At 51.7% G+C, this 14,943-nt stretch overlaps 1 protein-coding gene across 1 annotated transcript in view; it reads right to left on the reverse strand.

Annotated features, from left to right (window-relative positions):
• Positions 1-1,922: 1,922 nt before the first annotated feature.
• The window catches only part of LOC119700489 (dysferlin-like), a 38,145-nt gene continuing 25,124 nt past the window's right edge, over positions 1,923-14,943 (reverse strand). Inside the window, exons 31-41 of the mRNA XM_038135677.1 lie at positions 14,674-14,779; positions 14,361-14,438; positions 11,013-11,194; positions 10,055-10,195; positions 9,218-9,247; positions 8,496-8,522; positions 7,615-7,656; positions 5,577-5,678; positions 4,638-4,799; positions 2,747-2,912; positions 1,923-2,104 (exon numbers count right to left, since the gene is read on the reverse strand). Of these exons, the coding sequence (XP_037991605.1) occupies positions 1,947-2,104; positions 2,747-2,912; positions 4,638-4,799; positions 5,577-5,678; positions 7,615-7,656; positions 8,496-8,522; positions 9,218-9,247; positions 10,055-10,195; positions 11,013-11,194; positions 14,361-14,438; positions 14,674-14,779 (1,194 nt within the window). The 3' untranslated portion in view covers positions 1,923-1,946. The remainder of the gene's footprint in view (positions 2,105-2,746; positions 2,913-4,637; positions 4,800-5,576; positions 5,679-7,614; positions 7,657-8,495; positions 8,523-9,217; positions 9,248-10,054; positions 10,196-11,012; positions 11,195-14,360; positions 14,439-14,673; positions 14,780-14,943) is intronic.

The raw sequence follows: 14,943 nt of genomic DNA on the forward strand, positions 1-14,943 counted from the left end.
AGGGAATGAAGCTCCAGGATTCCAAAGCTCTGTCTCATTCCTTCCTCTGGAATCTTCGGGATGGGATCCCGCATTCCTGGGAGCAGCTCCCAGAGCTCCAGGGGGTATAAAGGGAGGTGTGTCCCTATCCAGAGGTTCTATTCCCAAAGGAAAAAATGGGAGCAGGTTTGCCACCAACGTGGCTTTCCATGAAGAAATCATGGACATCTGAGCAGGGGATTCCAGGGAATCGTGGACATGGCCAATTCCACTCTGGGCATCCCAGGGTGTTCCCCCCATCCTGACCACTCAGAAAAATGGGACAAACTGGGAATCCCACCAGTGGGAATGTCCAAGCACTTCCTGCACTGAATCATGGGAAATCCCAATTCTGGATCATGGGAAACCCGAGATCCAGGGCATGGGAAACTGGGATCAGGCTCCACATCTCCAGTTGGGATCCCAAAGATTCCCACATCATTCCCTCAGTTTCCTCCCAAGTTTCTCTGTCCTGGACTTAAAAAAAAGGGGGATATTATTATTATATTATATTATATTATATTATATTATATTATATTACTATTTTATTTTTCTAATAAAATCCCAGAAGTCCCATTCCCAAATTCCATGTTTTCCGCAGACACGTTCCTGTTACTTCCCTGATAAACGATGAAGCCCAGCTGTAAATTTTAAGGATAAATCCTTAAATGGGAAGCAAAAAGGAGGGAATGAGGCCGCTTTCCTGATTTCCCAATGCTCCAATCAGGAGCATTTTCGGGAGCTGCTTTTCCCTTTCCACATTTTCACCGGAGCCAACTTTTCCCAATTCTCCTGTCCCAGTCCCAGTGGAGGCTGAAGGATTTCAGGACAAGATCCCAATGGAGCTGTGAACAGGATCATGGAATGATTTGGGTGGGAAGGATCTTAAATCTCATCCCATTCCACCTCTTCCGTGGGCAGGGACACCTCCCACTATCCCAGGCTTCTCCAAGCTCTGTCCAGCTTGGCCTTGGACACTTCCAGGGATGAGGATTTGGAATGAGCAAGGCCATATCCACAGTTTTTTGGGGGAATTAGCCAAATTCCTGATTCCCAGCTTCATGTGGGACCCAGCCCGAGCTTGGCTTGGGATACACTGCAAATATCCAAAAGCACCAGAAAATCCTTGGGAATAGAAACCCCCAGGAGCCACCAAGGATGTGGATAAAGAGCGGGATCCATGCCCAAGTTGGACATCTTGGATTTAGCGGCTCCTCCATCCCTGGAATTGCTCAGGGCAGGGAAACTGAGGCAGGAAACATCTGGAAGGCAGATTCCTTCCAAAAACTCCAGCTTTTCCAGCCTGTAGCATCCAGAAATAGGGAGAAGGGAAATTCCAGCCCTTGATATCCCACCAAGGGATGGGAGACTGGGAAAAGCTCTGCCAAACATTCCTGACACCATTCCCAGCTGCTCCAGAGGCACCGGGATCGGCTCGAGATCCGTGCATCCCACACACAGCTCGGCACGGGTCTGTCCCAAAAATTCCTTCTGCTGGAGAAGGAACCCGAGGGCTGTGGATACTGGAAGTTTCTGGAAGAACAGAAGCTCCAGGAGTGTGTCCATCTTAATCCATTCCCAAGGGAATGCTGAGATCCCTCAAATTCATTGGAACCGCACCAATCCCCCACTCCCACCACCATGGATTTGGGATTCGGGATTCCGCAATCCCAATCCAGTAAAATTTCTGCAAGCCAGGAGCTAAACTGGGAAAAGGAGACCCGGCCATGGAGCGAGGACAATGGAGCCTCAGGGAATTTTTGCTTTCCTTGGGAAGAACCTGGCATGGATTTCTCTCCATCGGGAAAGCAAATCCAGCCCCTCATTCCCAACAGAGGGAATGAGGAAGGGCTTGGGGTTGTGCAGGTGAGGAGAGGAAGGGAAAACACATGGAAGTTGGAAAAGGATGGATCCAAGCGGATCCAGCCTCACATCAGCACCTCGGATCCACCCTCACCAAATCCACTGGAGCATGGAAAGAATCCGGGATCTTCCCAGCGCGTTTTCCGTACCTGGATGGGGATCAGGGGCTCTTTGTCATCGATGTCGATGAGGACGTCGTCCCTGGGCGTGAGGCTGACGTCATCTGCAACCAGAGCAGGGCGGCGCCGTGATCCCGGGATTTGGGAATCCCAGAGCCCAGAAACCTTGGGATCAACCTCCAGGAGTGATCCCAGTTTCCCCCAGACCCCACCTCCAAGATCCCAAACTCATCCCAGACCCCTCCCACCATCCAAAGTTCATCTCCACGATCCCAAACTCATCCCAGACCCCTCCCACAATCCAAAGTTCATCTCCACGATCCCAAACTCATCCCAGACACTTCCCACCACCCAAACCTCATCTCCAAGATCCCAATCCCATGATCCCCATCACATCCAAGGCTCCAAGGAGTCAGGAGAGGGACTTGGGACAAGGACATGGAGTGCTAGGACAAGGGGGAATGGATTGAACTGAAGGAGGGGAGACTTTGATGGAATATTGGGAAAAAATTCCTGGCTGTGAGTGTGAGGAGGGGCTGGCTGGAATTCCCAGAGCAGCTGGGGCTGCCCCTGGATCCCTGGCAGTGCCCCAGGCCAGGCTGGACACTGGGGCTTGGATCCACCTGGGACAGTGGGAGGTGTCCCTGCCCATGGGTGGGGTGGAACAGGATCATCTTTAAGCTCCCTCCCAACCCAAAACATTCCATGACTCCACGAAGGACACAAATCCCGACATTCCCACGTACCTGGCTGCTCCTGGGGCGCCCCCGTGTCCTGCTGGGAGGGATCCCAGTAGAATTCCTGGAGGGAGCGGATCGTGCACTGTCCCACCACGGGTCTCCGGCCGAAGGGGCGGTTGTCGATGATCTTCAGGATGATGGGGGGGCTGTAGAGGCTCTCCTTGGGCAGACGCTGCGGGAAGAGGGAAGGGAAGATGGAATGAGGCTGGAAAGGGAAGGCAGAGTTTCTGCATCATCCCCAAAAATCCAAGGGCAGAGGGAACTTCACCAGAAGAACCATTTTTATGGGATTTTGAGGTCCTTCACCAGAAAAACCAATTTTATGACACCTCTGGGTCCTTCACCACATGATCCATTTTTATGGGGTTTAAGGTCCTTCACCAGATCTGTTTTCAGGGGTCTTTGAGATCCTTCACAAGACACATTTCCATGGAACTTCAAGGTCTCCTTCACCACAAGATCCACTTTTATGGGATTTTGAGGTCCTTTACCACAATATACAATTTCATGGGACCTCCAGGTCCTTCAGCACAAGAGCCATTTTTATGGGACCTCCAAACCCTTCAAAAGATCCATTTTTATGGGACTTTGAGGTTCTTCACAAAATATATATTTTATGGGACTTGGAGGTCCTCCACTACAAGATCCATTTTCAGGACCCTTTGAGGTCCTTCACCACAAGATCCAATTTTATGGCACCTCCAGATCCTTTGGAACAAGATCCCTTTCTATGGATCTTTGAGGTCCTTTACAAGACACATTTCCATGGAGCTTTGAGGTCGTTCACCACAAGATCCATTTTTATGGCACCTCCAGGCCCTTCACAAGATCCACCTTTATGGGGTTTTAAGGAGCTTCACCTGATCCATTTTTATGGGATTTTGAGGTCCTTCACCATAAAATCCGTTTTTACAGGACTGTCCTTCACAAGATCTGCTTTTATAGTACTTCAAGGTCCTTCACCACAAGATCCGCCTTTATGGGACTTCGAGGTCCTTCACCACAAGATCCACTTTTATGGGACTTCGAGGTCCTTCACAACAAGATCCAATTTTATGGCACCTCCAGATCCTTTGGAACAAGATCCCTTTCTATGGATCTTTGAGGTCCTTCACAAGATACATTTCCATGGAACTTCGAGGTCCTTCACCACAAGATCCATTTTTATGGCACCTCCAGGCCCTTCACAAGATCCGCCTTTATGGGGTTTTAAGGTCCTTCACCTGATCCACTTTTATGGGATTTTAAGGTCCTTTACCACAATATACAATTTCATGGGACCTTCCAGGTTCTTCAGCACAAGAGTCATTTTTATGGGACCTCCAAACCCTTCAAAAGATCCATTTTTATGGGACTTTGAGGTTCTTCACAAAATATATATTTTATGGGACTTGGAGGTCCTCCACTACAAGACACATTTCCATGGAACTTCGACGTCCCTCACCACAAGATCCAATTTTATGGCACCTCCAGGCCCTTCACAAGATCCGCCTTTATGGGGTTTTAAGGTCCTTCACCTGATCCATTTTTATGGGATTTTGAGGTCCTTCACCATAAAATCCGTTTTTACAGGACTGTCCTTCACAAGATCCACTTTTATGGGACTTTGAGGTCCTTCACCACAAGATCCAATTTTATGGCACCTCCAGATCCTTTGGAACAAGATCCCTTTCTATGGATCTTTGAGGTCCTTCACAAGACACATTTCCATGGAACTTTGAGGTCCTTCACCACAAGATCCATTTTTATGAGACCTCCAGGCCCTTCACAAGATCCGCCTTTATGGGGTTTTAAGGTCCTTCACCAGATCCATTTTCATGGGATTTTAAGGTCCTTCAGCCCAATTTTGAGGATCTTCCCTTCCCCCGGCACCACCCCAGTCCCACTGGGACCTCACCACTTCCATGAAGAGCACGCAGACGTCGAAGTTGGGGTTCTTCTTGACGTTCTTGATGACGCCGGACTGGACGCGCTGCCCCCCGCACTCCACCAGCAGGCTGGGCGAGGTCACGCTGGCCAGCTGGAAGCTCTTGAGGTTCCTCAGCCCCCAGGCCAGGATCTGTGGGAAGAGGGGACACCAAACCCTGAGCCAAAGCTCTGCTTCCAGGTTTCCACGGAGCTCCTCGGCAGTGGAGGAGAACCTGGAGGTTCAGCCATGTGGGATAAGCAGTGGTGGGAATTATGGAATCCTTGAGGTAGGGAAAGACCTCCAAGGTCATTGAGTTCAACCTGTGACCAACCCCCACCTCGGCACCAGGAGTTCCTTGGACACCTCCAGGGATGGCAATTCCAAAGCTCCCTGGGCACTTCCAATGCCTGACCACCCTTTCCATGAGGAAATGCCTCCTGATGTCCAACCTGAGCTTCATCCTTATCCCATCCCTCATTCCCTGAACTTCATCCTTATCCTATCTCTCCTTCCCTGAGTTTCATCCTTATCCCATCCCTCGTTCCCTGAACTTCATCCTTATCCCATCCCTCGTTCCCTGAACTTCATCTTTATCCCATCCCTTGCTCCCTGAACTTCATCCTTATCCCATTCCTCCTTCCCTGAACTTCATCCTTATCCCATCCCTCCTTCCCTGAACTTCATCCTTATCCCATCCCTCCTTCCCTGAACTTCATCCTTATCCCATCCCTCCTTCCCTGAACTTCATCCTTATCCCATTCCTCATTCCCTGGCAGCAGGCCCCAACACCCCCAGCTCCACCTTCCTCTCAGGGAATTGTGAAGAGCCAGAAATTCTCCCTGGAGCCTCCTTTTTTTTTTTGGAATCGCACGCCAGAATCCATCTTGGATCCCATTCCTAGCTCTTGTTCCCAGATCCGTGGCTCACCTCGATGGCCGTGCGCTGCAGGACGGGTTTGATTCCCTGCGGGACCATGTAAACGTTGGGCTCCCGCTGCGGCGGCGGATAGGGAAGGTCGGAATCCGCGGACTGCGGGAGCAGAGAGGGAAAGGAAAACATCAGGAAGCGCCAGGTTGGGACATCAAACCCCTTTCCATGTTGGATCTACCCGGAATCTCCATCCTTGCCAAACTGATCTCTCCCGGGAAATCCAGGACAGCCAGAGGAAAGAGATGAGGAATGGCAGGATGGAGGCGCCGGAAAAGTGGTTTTATCTCTTTAATCCATCCTGGAGAAGATCCAACATTCCTGAGCTTTTCCCAGGGATCTGCCCTCCAAGGTTAAACCTTTTTTAGGGAATGACGGGATGGAACCACCTCTATCCCATCCCGGGATCACGGCAGGGATGAAGCAGCGGCAGCGGGTTTGTAGTTGGATGATTCCCAAAAAATTTAGTGGGAGCAGCACCGTGGGATGGGGGATTGGCATCGCCTCGGGATCTGGGAAGGGGCTGTGGTTCATCCCACACTTCATAGATAATCCAGAAATCCATGGGATACTGGCTCAGGTGAAACTACCTGAGAATTTCTTGGGATCATCCCAAATCTGGGAGGCAGACGAGGAATTCCCAATTTGCCTTTCCGGAGGAGGAGAGTGGGAGCCAGAATTCCTCCCCTTTTCTTCTCCTGCATCTCCCAGAGCCCCCAGAAAGGCCAGAATGAAAGCAAAACCTCTGGAAATCCATCCCAGGAGCATGGAATTCTCTCCCAGCTGGAATTTTATTGGATTCAATGACGCGTGGGTGTGTTGTAATTACGGGACTGGGTGAGGGATTGCTTCTCCAAAGGGATTTTCTACATGGAATCGTGGAACGGTTGGGGTTGGAAAGGGCCTTAAGGATCATCCAATTCCAACCCCCCTTCCCATAAAATTCCAAGCTTTCATTTTCCTTGGGAATTGTTGGTGCCTGAGCCCAGCTGCTCGTTACCTGAAGGTTTTTGGGAATTCCATGTGGGAGGAGCTGCCTGGGATTCCCACATGGAGCAGCCACTCCTCCATCCCACGATCCACGTGCTCCCAGCGCGGGTTAGTGCTGGCAGGGAATGGGAATTTTATCCGGGATAACCCAAAGGAGAAGGGAGAGCTGCAGAGAATTCCCACATTCCCTGGGTTACCTCTGGAACTCTAATTCCCAAAAAAACCCTCATTTCAGGCTGCTCAGGCCCGAAATCATGGAATGGCTTGGGCTGGAAGGGATTTTAGTGATCAATCCTTCGGCGAATCCAATGGGAAATCCTTGGGAAAGAGCTCCTGCCCCATCCATCCTCTCCAGGATCAACTTGGATTTTAACCCTGCATCATTCCAGGTTTTTTTAAGTCCTTCCTGCTGCTCTCCCAGTGGTTTTCCAGGCATTCTCCTGGATTCAAGCTGAATGTCAGAGGATGGAATGTTGGAATGGATGGGAATGAGCAGGGAATGCCGGGAATGAGGCGGGAGCATGGAAGGATCAGGACGGGAGTGGGAAAAGGCAATTCCCAGACAAAGCTGTCTGGAGGGAGGAAAATCCATGAAAATCCTGCTGGGAGCCAGGATGGGTTGAACAAGGATGAATCCGAGGGAATCCAGGTGGCAAGGAGCTCTGGAGACCATGGATTTCAACCCGGATTTGGATCCAGGATGAGTGAAAATCATCATGGATGAGGCCAAAAAAAAACCAAAAAAAAGGCTGGAAAAGATTCCCAGTTCATATGGAAGCTGGGATGCGATCCAAAGATAAATCCCAGAGTTCAGTGGGAATTTAGCCCCAAAAGGCCATTCCCAAGAAAAAATGGATAAGGATGGAGCCAGCCTGGTCCTTCAGGAGCCTCCATGGGGCACCGGAGGCTCCAGCTGGCACCAATCCTGAGGATGCAGCCTCAGGAATTTTGTCGGGATAGGGTTCCTGTAATCCTGCTCTCCCTGAAAGGCTCTGCCGGGATTTTCTTGGATTCTGGGAAAAGGGAAGGAAAGGGAAGAGAGTGATACCCATTGGAGGAGCCCCTCCGAGAACAAGGCAGGGATGCAGAGCTGTGGAATGCCCCATCCCGGAATTCCGGCGGTGGGAAGAAATGGAGGAAAAAAGAGGAGAGAGATGATTATGGACACACGGAACAGCAGGATGAGCTCCCGAGGCAAGGTGGTTTGGGTGGGAAAAAATTCTTGGAAAAATGTGTTTATCCCACCCGATCCAACCCTTCCTGGGAATGTGGCTCAGGTCTTTCCTAGCTCGTCTCCCGGATTTTGGGATTAGCGGCTCTGAGGGCCACCACAACATTCCAAGAATTGTTCGCTTTCCCTGCCTGGAGTTTTCCAAGATCCCAGCTCTTGGTTCAGCCTGGGATTGGCTCCATGGGATGCAAAGGATAAAGTCTTGGGATCCTGGGGGTGGAATCAGAACCATGGGAAAGATGGAATCTCGTGGAATAGTTTCCTTTGGAAAACTCATCCCATTCCATGGGCAGGGAACCTTCCACTATCCCAGGTTGCTCCAAGCCCCCCCCAACCTATCCCTGAATATTTTTCCCGGGACAAGGGATGAAAATTTCCTTCAGGTCAACTGGAGCAGTCCAGCACATCCTCAATCCACAGCAAATTCCCTGTGGAAAGTTTGGAATTGGGATTTCCTGAGGGCAGCCCAGCATTCCGGCTCTGGCACACCCAGGTAGAAAGGATGGGACACCTCATTCCAGAGGGTAAATGGATCCCAAAATTCCTGGCCATGAGGAAAAGCCCATCGAGCTGGAGGTCACGCATATTCCCAAAATTCTGATGCTCCTGGCTTGACCTATCTGGGAAAAAGAGGATTTCCCAAGGAAGCAATTTTGAACAATTACAACAGGAAAAACAAGGAATTCCCAAAAACTCACCTCATCCAGGCTGGAGGAGAGCTCGCTCTGGGAAAGAGAAGGAGAGGATGGAATTAGAGGAATTCCCATCCCTAAGCCCATCCCAAGGTTTATAACTGGAGCTGACATCCAAAGGGAATCATGGAATGGTTTGGGGAGGAAAAATCCTTAAATCCCATCCAGGGACACCTCCCACTGTCCCAGGTGGATCCAGCCTGGCCTTGAGCACTGCCAGGGATCCAGGGGCAGCCCCAGCTGCTCTGGGAATTCCAGCCCAGCCCCTGCCCACCCTCCCAGCCAGCAATTCCTTGCCAAGATCCCAGCCCAATCTCCCCTTTCCCAGTGGCAGCCATTCCCTGCCTCCTGTCCCTCTGTCCCTTGTCCCCAGTCCCTCTGCAGCTCTCCTGGAGCCCCTGCAGGGACTCTGAGCATTCCCTGGAAGTTTCCCTTCTCCAGGGGAACATTCCCAGCTCTCCCAGCCTGGCTCCAGAGCCTTTGGAGCATCTCCATGGGATCCTCTGGATCCTGGAATGGGATAAATTTGCCCTGTCAGGAAGGAGCTGCCCCACTCCCAGTTTTCCTTATCAGCTGAGGAAAAGCGGAATCTCTACACGGGAATTCCTTCATCCTAAAACAATTCCCTAGGGCAGGATGGAGGGATTGCTGCAGGGCTGGAAACAGGCTACAGATCCCTGGGAAAGCTGGGAATGGTGCTGGATTTGCAAGGAAGAGTCAGGAATTACCTCAAATCCAGGGATGTGATGAACAGCCGGCTGCAGGGAGAGAACACAATTCCCATTAACATTCCTATGCTAATTCCTCTTTTTCCAGCAGGGAAACTTCAGCCCCTTCCATTCCCAGCTCTAAAAATCCTGGATTCTCATCCAGCCAGGAAGCACCAAATCCACCCGGATGATTCCCACTGGGATCAAACAGCTCCTCTGGGAGTACATCTCATTCCAAGGCTTTTCCAAGCCTTTCCCACCCTGTTCTGAGGGAATGAGGAGGAGGAAGCAGCCACGTGTGGATATCTGGGACCTTGTCCTGGCGTTTGGGCTGGGATTTCCAGGGAAGAGGGAATTGTGGGATTCCAATTCCCAGATAAACCTCAGGACTGAGAAGGAAGAGTGGGATACAGGGATTGAGCTTTCCCATCCATCCCTTTTTCCTGGCACATCCGGGATGCAGCCATTGGAAAAGCTGGAGTGGCTTCAGCTCTCCTAAACCCCCTCCAGAAATAATTCCACAGAAAGGGCAGCATTCCTTAGGGATTTGGCAATTCCCAGCTCCCTTGATGCCCCTGAGACCTCCCCAGGACTCGTCTGAGGAGAGATGGATCCATCCAGCCCATCCCACCTGGAATTCTGCAGTTTTCCATCAGGCCAACCCTAAACCGCCTCTTTTCCCACCTGGAAATCCTCATCCTATGGAATTATCCCTCAAAAAGGGACAAATCCCAAATCCCTCCAGCTCTTCACTGGCTCCAAAGTCACCAATGGACTAAACCCACCGCCTGGAAAGTTGGATCCTGGGCAAGAACCGGAATTCCGGAGCATTCCAGGCTCAGGGGTGGATCTCACCTTTTCCCTCTGGATCAGCTCGAAGGCAGCCAGGAGCTCCCCGACATTCCGGCCGGATTTGAGGATGGGATACCAGGAAAGCCGGGGCGAGCGCTCCAGGCTGGGCCGGCAGATGCAGCGTCCCATAAATTCATCTGCGCCCTGGAAAGGGAATTCCAGGGAATTGGGAACCATGGGAATTGGGATCGTCCTTGCCATCCCTTTTCCCGGAGAAATCCATCCCCCCCTCAGCCAAAAGTCGGGAGCGAGGGATGATCCAGTTATGGGATTGGGGCAGGAAAGCGAATGGGATTGGTGCTCACAGAGCCTCCAGCTTTCCAACTCCTCCCTGGAATTCCTAAGGCTGGAAAAACACCTTTTTAGGGAAAAAACCACCTTTTTAGGAATTCCTATTCCAGGTTTTTCAGAGCAGGAACTCGGAGGCTTCGTCAGCTCCTAAAAATCCCACTCCCTGCTCCGCACTGGGATTTTTGGAATCTTTCCTGCTTCCTGCTGGGAAGGAGCAGGAGGGAGGGAAAGAGATTCCTGAGATATTCCCGAGCGCTTCCCAAGGTGTATTCCAAGTGTTTTCCACAGAATTCCCTCCTGCACTTGGTTTTTCCAGGTTGTTTTTTTTTTTTCCCAGCCTGGTTTTTCTGGGAAAAACCTCGAGTTCCTGCCACCAACCCCCGAGAATTCCATAATTCCCAGGCCCTTCGGATGCAGCAAACAGCAGAGGGCGTTTCCCTACTTCCATGACTGCATCCTACTTTATCCCAAGGTTTTTTCCATGAGGAAACTCCATTAATTTTCCCACTTTAAATGACAATGTGGAAGCTCAATGAATGGGACCTCGAGGACACCACAGGATTTTCCCTGGAATTTTCCCCCTCTGGAATGTCCTCCTCAAAGCCTGAACCACCCAGAGATGCCGGACATCACATTCCAGAGGCTGGGAATTCCTGGCGGCCACACTCACATAGGTGTCGTGGTCATAGATTTCCACCAGGATGTTGGGAGGGGACTCGACCACATCCTGAGAATTCCCGAAAATCTCGATCTCGTAGAAGATCAGGGTCTGATCCCAGGTGGGATTCAGGGTGTTCTTCTCCACCACCGTCTTCTGGCTCTGGTGCAGGAAGGACACGATGGCATAGGGATCTGCGGGAATGGGATTCAAGGATTGGGATTCAGGGATGGATCCCAGCTCCAGCTCTTCCCAGAACTCCAAGCTCCATCCAGAACCGGCTCCCAAAGAATTTGGGAATTCTCAGCTCGCTCCATCTCACCCTGAGGTCCCTCAGGTCTTGCTTGAGGAGAAAGGAGCTGCCCAGTGGATCCCACTTGGAATTCGGCATTCCAAGCCCAAACTGCCCGGTTTTCCAGGCAGTTTTCCAGCTGGAAAGGCTCAGTTTGAGAGTTGGGATTGTTCTAAAGATCCAGGGAAATCTTGGAAGCACTTACGAGACCTAAAGGGACTCCAGGAGAGCTGGAGAGGGATTTAGGATGAGGGAAGGAGGGACAGGACACAGGGAATGGCTTCCACTGGGAAAGGGAAGATTGAGCTGGGATCTTGGCAAGGAATTCCTGGCTGGGAGGTAGAGGAGCATCCCACACATCCCTGGATGCAGATTCCAGGAACATCCCACACATCCCTTGGGGTTTTAATGGGAGTCAAAGGATGCAGCTCCCAGGATAATCCCACACCTCCCTGGATTCAGATCCCAGGATTATTCCACAAATCCCTGGGTGCAGATCCCAGGATTATCCCACATCCATAGATTCAGATCCAAGGAACACCCCACACACATCCCTGGTTTCAGATCCCAGGAAAATCCCACATTTTGGATTCAGATCCCAGGCAAATCCCACATTCCTGGATTCAGAACCCAGGATGATCCCACGCACCACCGGATTGAGATCCCAGGATTATCCCACACCCCCTGGAAGCAGGGCCAGCTGACCCCAGCAGCATTCCCCCTTTACCCCCCTTTTCCAAGGAATTGGGGCACCAGGAGTTGGATTTTCCTCTCTATCCACGTTTAACCATCCAGGACCACTCGGGCATTCCCAACAACCCACTTAGGGAAGAGCCTTTCCCGCTTTTCCTCAGCGAAATCCTTTACAATAAACAAAACCCCTGGATTTGGAGTTGCTTTTCCCTTTTTTTTATTTTTTCCCATCTTTCCCTCCTTTCTCCTCCTTTTTTTTTTTTCATGGAAGCCTCTCTAAAGCCCCTTTGTTGGGAGCAGGGAATGTTTATTTTTCCAACTGCCGAGCCCCTTTAATGAACTCCTTTATTCCCGGCAGCGGGAATCACAATCCCACATTGTGGAACGTTGCTGCTCGTGTTGTCCTTGGCCAGGATTTTTCCTAAGGAAAACGATTCTGGACTCCCCTCCCAGGCCATGAGCTCACCTCGCTCCCACCTCCTCATCCCAACAAGGAGCCTTTTGTGGGAATTCCAGGTGGGAGGAGGCACGGGGGGGTTTTTTTGGATGCTCCGGGGTGTTTATTCCCAAAAATCACACTATTCCAACTACTGGGAAAAGCAGGATTCCCTCGGGATCATGGTCCAGCTGCCTCCCCAATTTTGGGATTGACCCTGTTTCCCATCATTCCTGGGATGTGTTGTTCCACAGAAATCCCAGAAATTTGAAATCCCAGAAAGTTGAAATCCCAAAATTTGGAGGCAAACCCCACCCAAATCCCTCTTTAAATTCCCGTGGGAATCGAGCAGGGATAGCCCTGGAGGGATGTTGGATCTCTCCCACCAGTGGACTATTTTCCCAGGATTTGGGACATTCCACATCATTCCAGCTCTGATCCAGAGGCAGTGGCATTCCCTTTTCCCACTTTTCCAGCTCTGAAGCATTAATGGGAATACCTGGCTGGGATGGCCCAGCCTCCAGGGATGAGGATGTGGGATTTTCCAGCCGCTGGGGTAATTCCAGGCATTCCATCCCCCTCTCAGCCACATTCCAGAGGGATGTTCCACCTGCATCCAACCATCCAAGCACCTCCAGCACGGAAATCCCACGGATAAAAGGATTTTTGGTATTCTGACTTCTTCCTTATCCCAAATAATCCCAGCGTGGGAAGTCCCGACCACACCAGCACAATCCTGGGAATTTCAGAAATCCCTGGAGTTATGCTGGGAAAGGGTGGAGCAGCAGGACGTGGAAAAGTCCTCCACAAAGGCCAGCCCCTGTTTTCCACCTGGATTCCCTTTTTTCCATGGAAGTTCCCATCCTAAATCCGAAATCCCAGGGACTGCTGCCCACCTGTGCAGCTGGGAGAAGGGGGATGCTAAGGAATTATGGAATTGTGGAATCCCAGAGTGTTTCGGGATGGAAGGGACCTTAGGGATATCCAGATCCAACACCATGGGCTGGGAACCTTCCACTGTATCAAATCCAGCAAGGAATTTCCTGAGGATGCTGGAGAAGAAGGGATTGGACTGTGCAAAGGCCCTGATTAAATCCTGTCACCCTCTGGAATTTTCCCTGGGCACATCCCATGGAAGTTTCTCCCTGTGCTCCATCATATCCAGCCTGGAGAACGAAAGGCTCCAGGGATTCCTTGGAGCCCATTCCAGGCCTAAAGGGGCTCCAGGAGAGCTCCAGGAGAGCTGCAGAGGGACTGGGGACAAGGGACAGAGGGACAGGAGCCAGGGAATGGCTGCCACTGGGAAAGGGGAGATTGGGCTGGGATCTTGGCAAGGAATTGCTGGCTGGGAGGGTGGGCAGGGGCTGGGCTGGAATTCCCAGAGCAGCTGGGGCTGCCCCTGGATCCCTGGCAGTGCCCAAGGCCAGGCTGGACACTGGGGTTGGATCCACCTGGGACAGTGGGAGGTGTCCCTGCCCATGGATGGGGTGGAAATGGGATTGAAGGTCCCTTCCCACCCAAACCATTCCAGGATTCTGGAGCCCCTCTGCTCTGGAGCCAGGCTGGAGAGCTGGGAATGCTCCCCTGGAGAAGGGAAGGCTCCAGGCAGAGCTCAGAGCCCCTGGCAGGGCCTGCAGGGGCTCCAGGAGAGCTGCAGAGGGACTGGGGACAAGGGACAGAGGGACAGGAGGCAGGGAATGGCTGCCACTGGGAAAGGGGAGATTGGGCTGGGATCTTGGCAAGGAATTGCTGGCTGGGAGGGTGGGCAGGGGCTGGGCTGGAATTCCCAGAGCAGCTGGGGCTGCCCCTGGATCCCTGGCAGTGCCCAAGGCCAGGCTGGACACTGAGCTTGGATCCACCTGGGATAGAGGGAAGTGTCCTGGTCCATGGATGATCCCCCTCTTCCTGGAATTCCATCCCACTGTAGATCCAGACTCACCGGAGAAGCTGTCCTTGTCCATGGCCATGAGATCCCGCGCCTGGTACAGGTAACAGCGCAGGTGGAATCTGTTCCCGGCTGCCGGAAGAAAGGGAAACATGGAAAAGATCCCAGGGAGATTCCATCATTCCTCATCTCCCATCTGAGAGAATCCCAGCTAAATCCCCCGGGATTTAGCTGAGCTCCGATCCCGGAGCCTGTGGATGTTCCCACATGCACCGTCCTCCCCTCCACCCTTTTTCCATCTTAATTTTTCCATCTTTTCCTGTGAAAAGGATGGGAAATGTTGTTCCCACTCCCCTGGGGTCCTTACAGTCAAAAATGCAGGAGATCGTGGGTCTGTTGACTCCGAAACTCAGGGTGGACGCGGATTTTCCGTCGGATTTTCCATCGTCGCTCCTGTCGTCCGTCACTCCTCCCTGCAAGGAAAACAATGGAAAGTCAGGAATGCCAGGATCACCTCCAGAACCAGGATTCCCCATGGGATGGAATTCTCTGGGGTGTCCAAGAGGAGCCTGGGCTTCCAATGTTCCCCAGAATCCTAAAATTTAGGTTGGAAAAGCTCTTGGAGATTCCCGAGTTC

Source organism: Motacilla alba, chromosome 4 (genome assembly GCF_015832195.1).
Source record: "Motacilla alba alba isolate MOTALB_02 chromosome 4, Motacilla_alba_V1.0_pri, whole genome shotgun sequence".
In the NCBI taxonomy this organism is placed as follows: domain Eukaryota; kingdom Metazoa; phylum Chordata; class Aves; order Passeriformes; family Motacillidae; genus Motacilla; species Motacilla alba.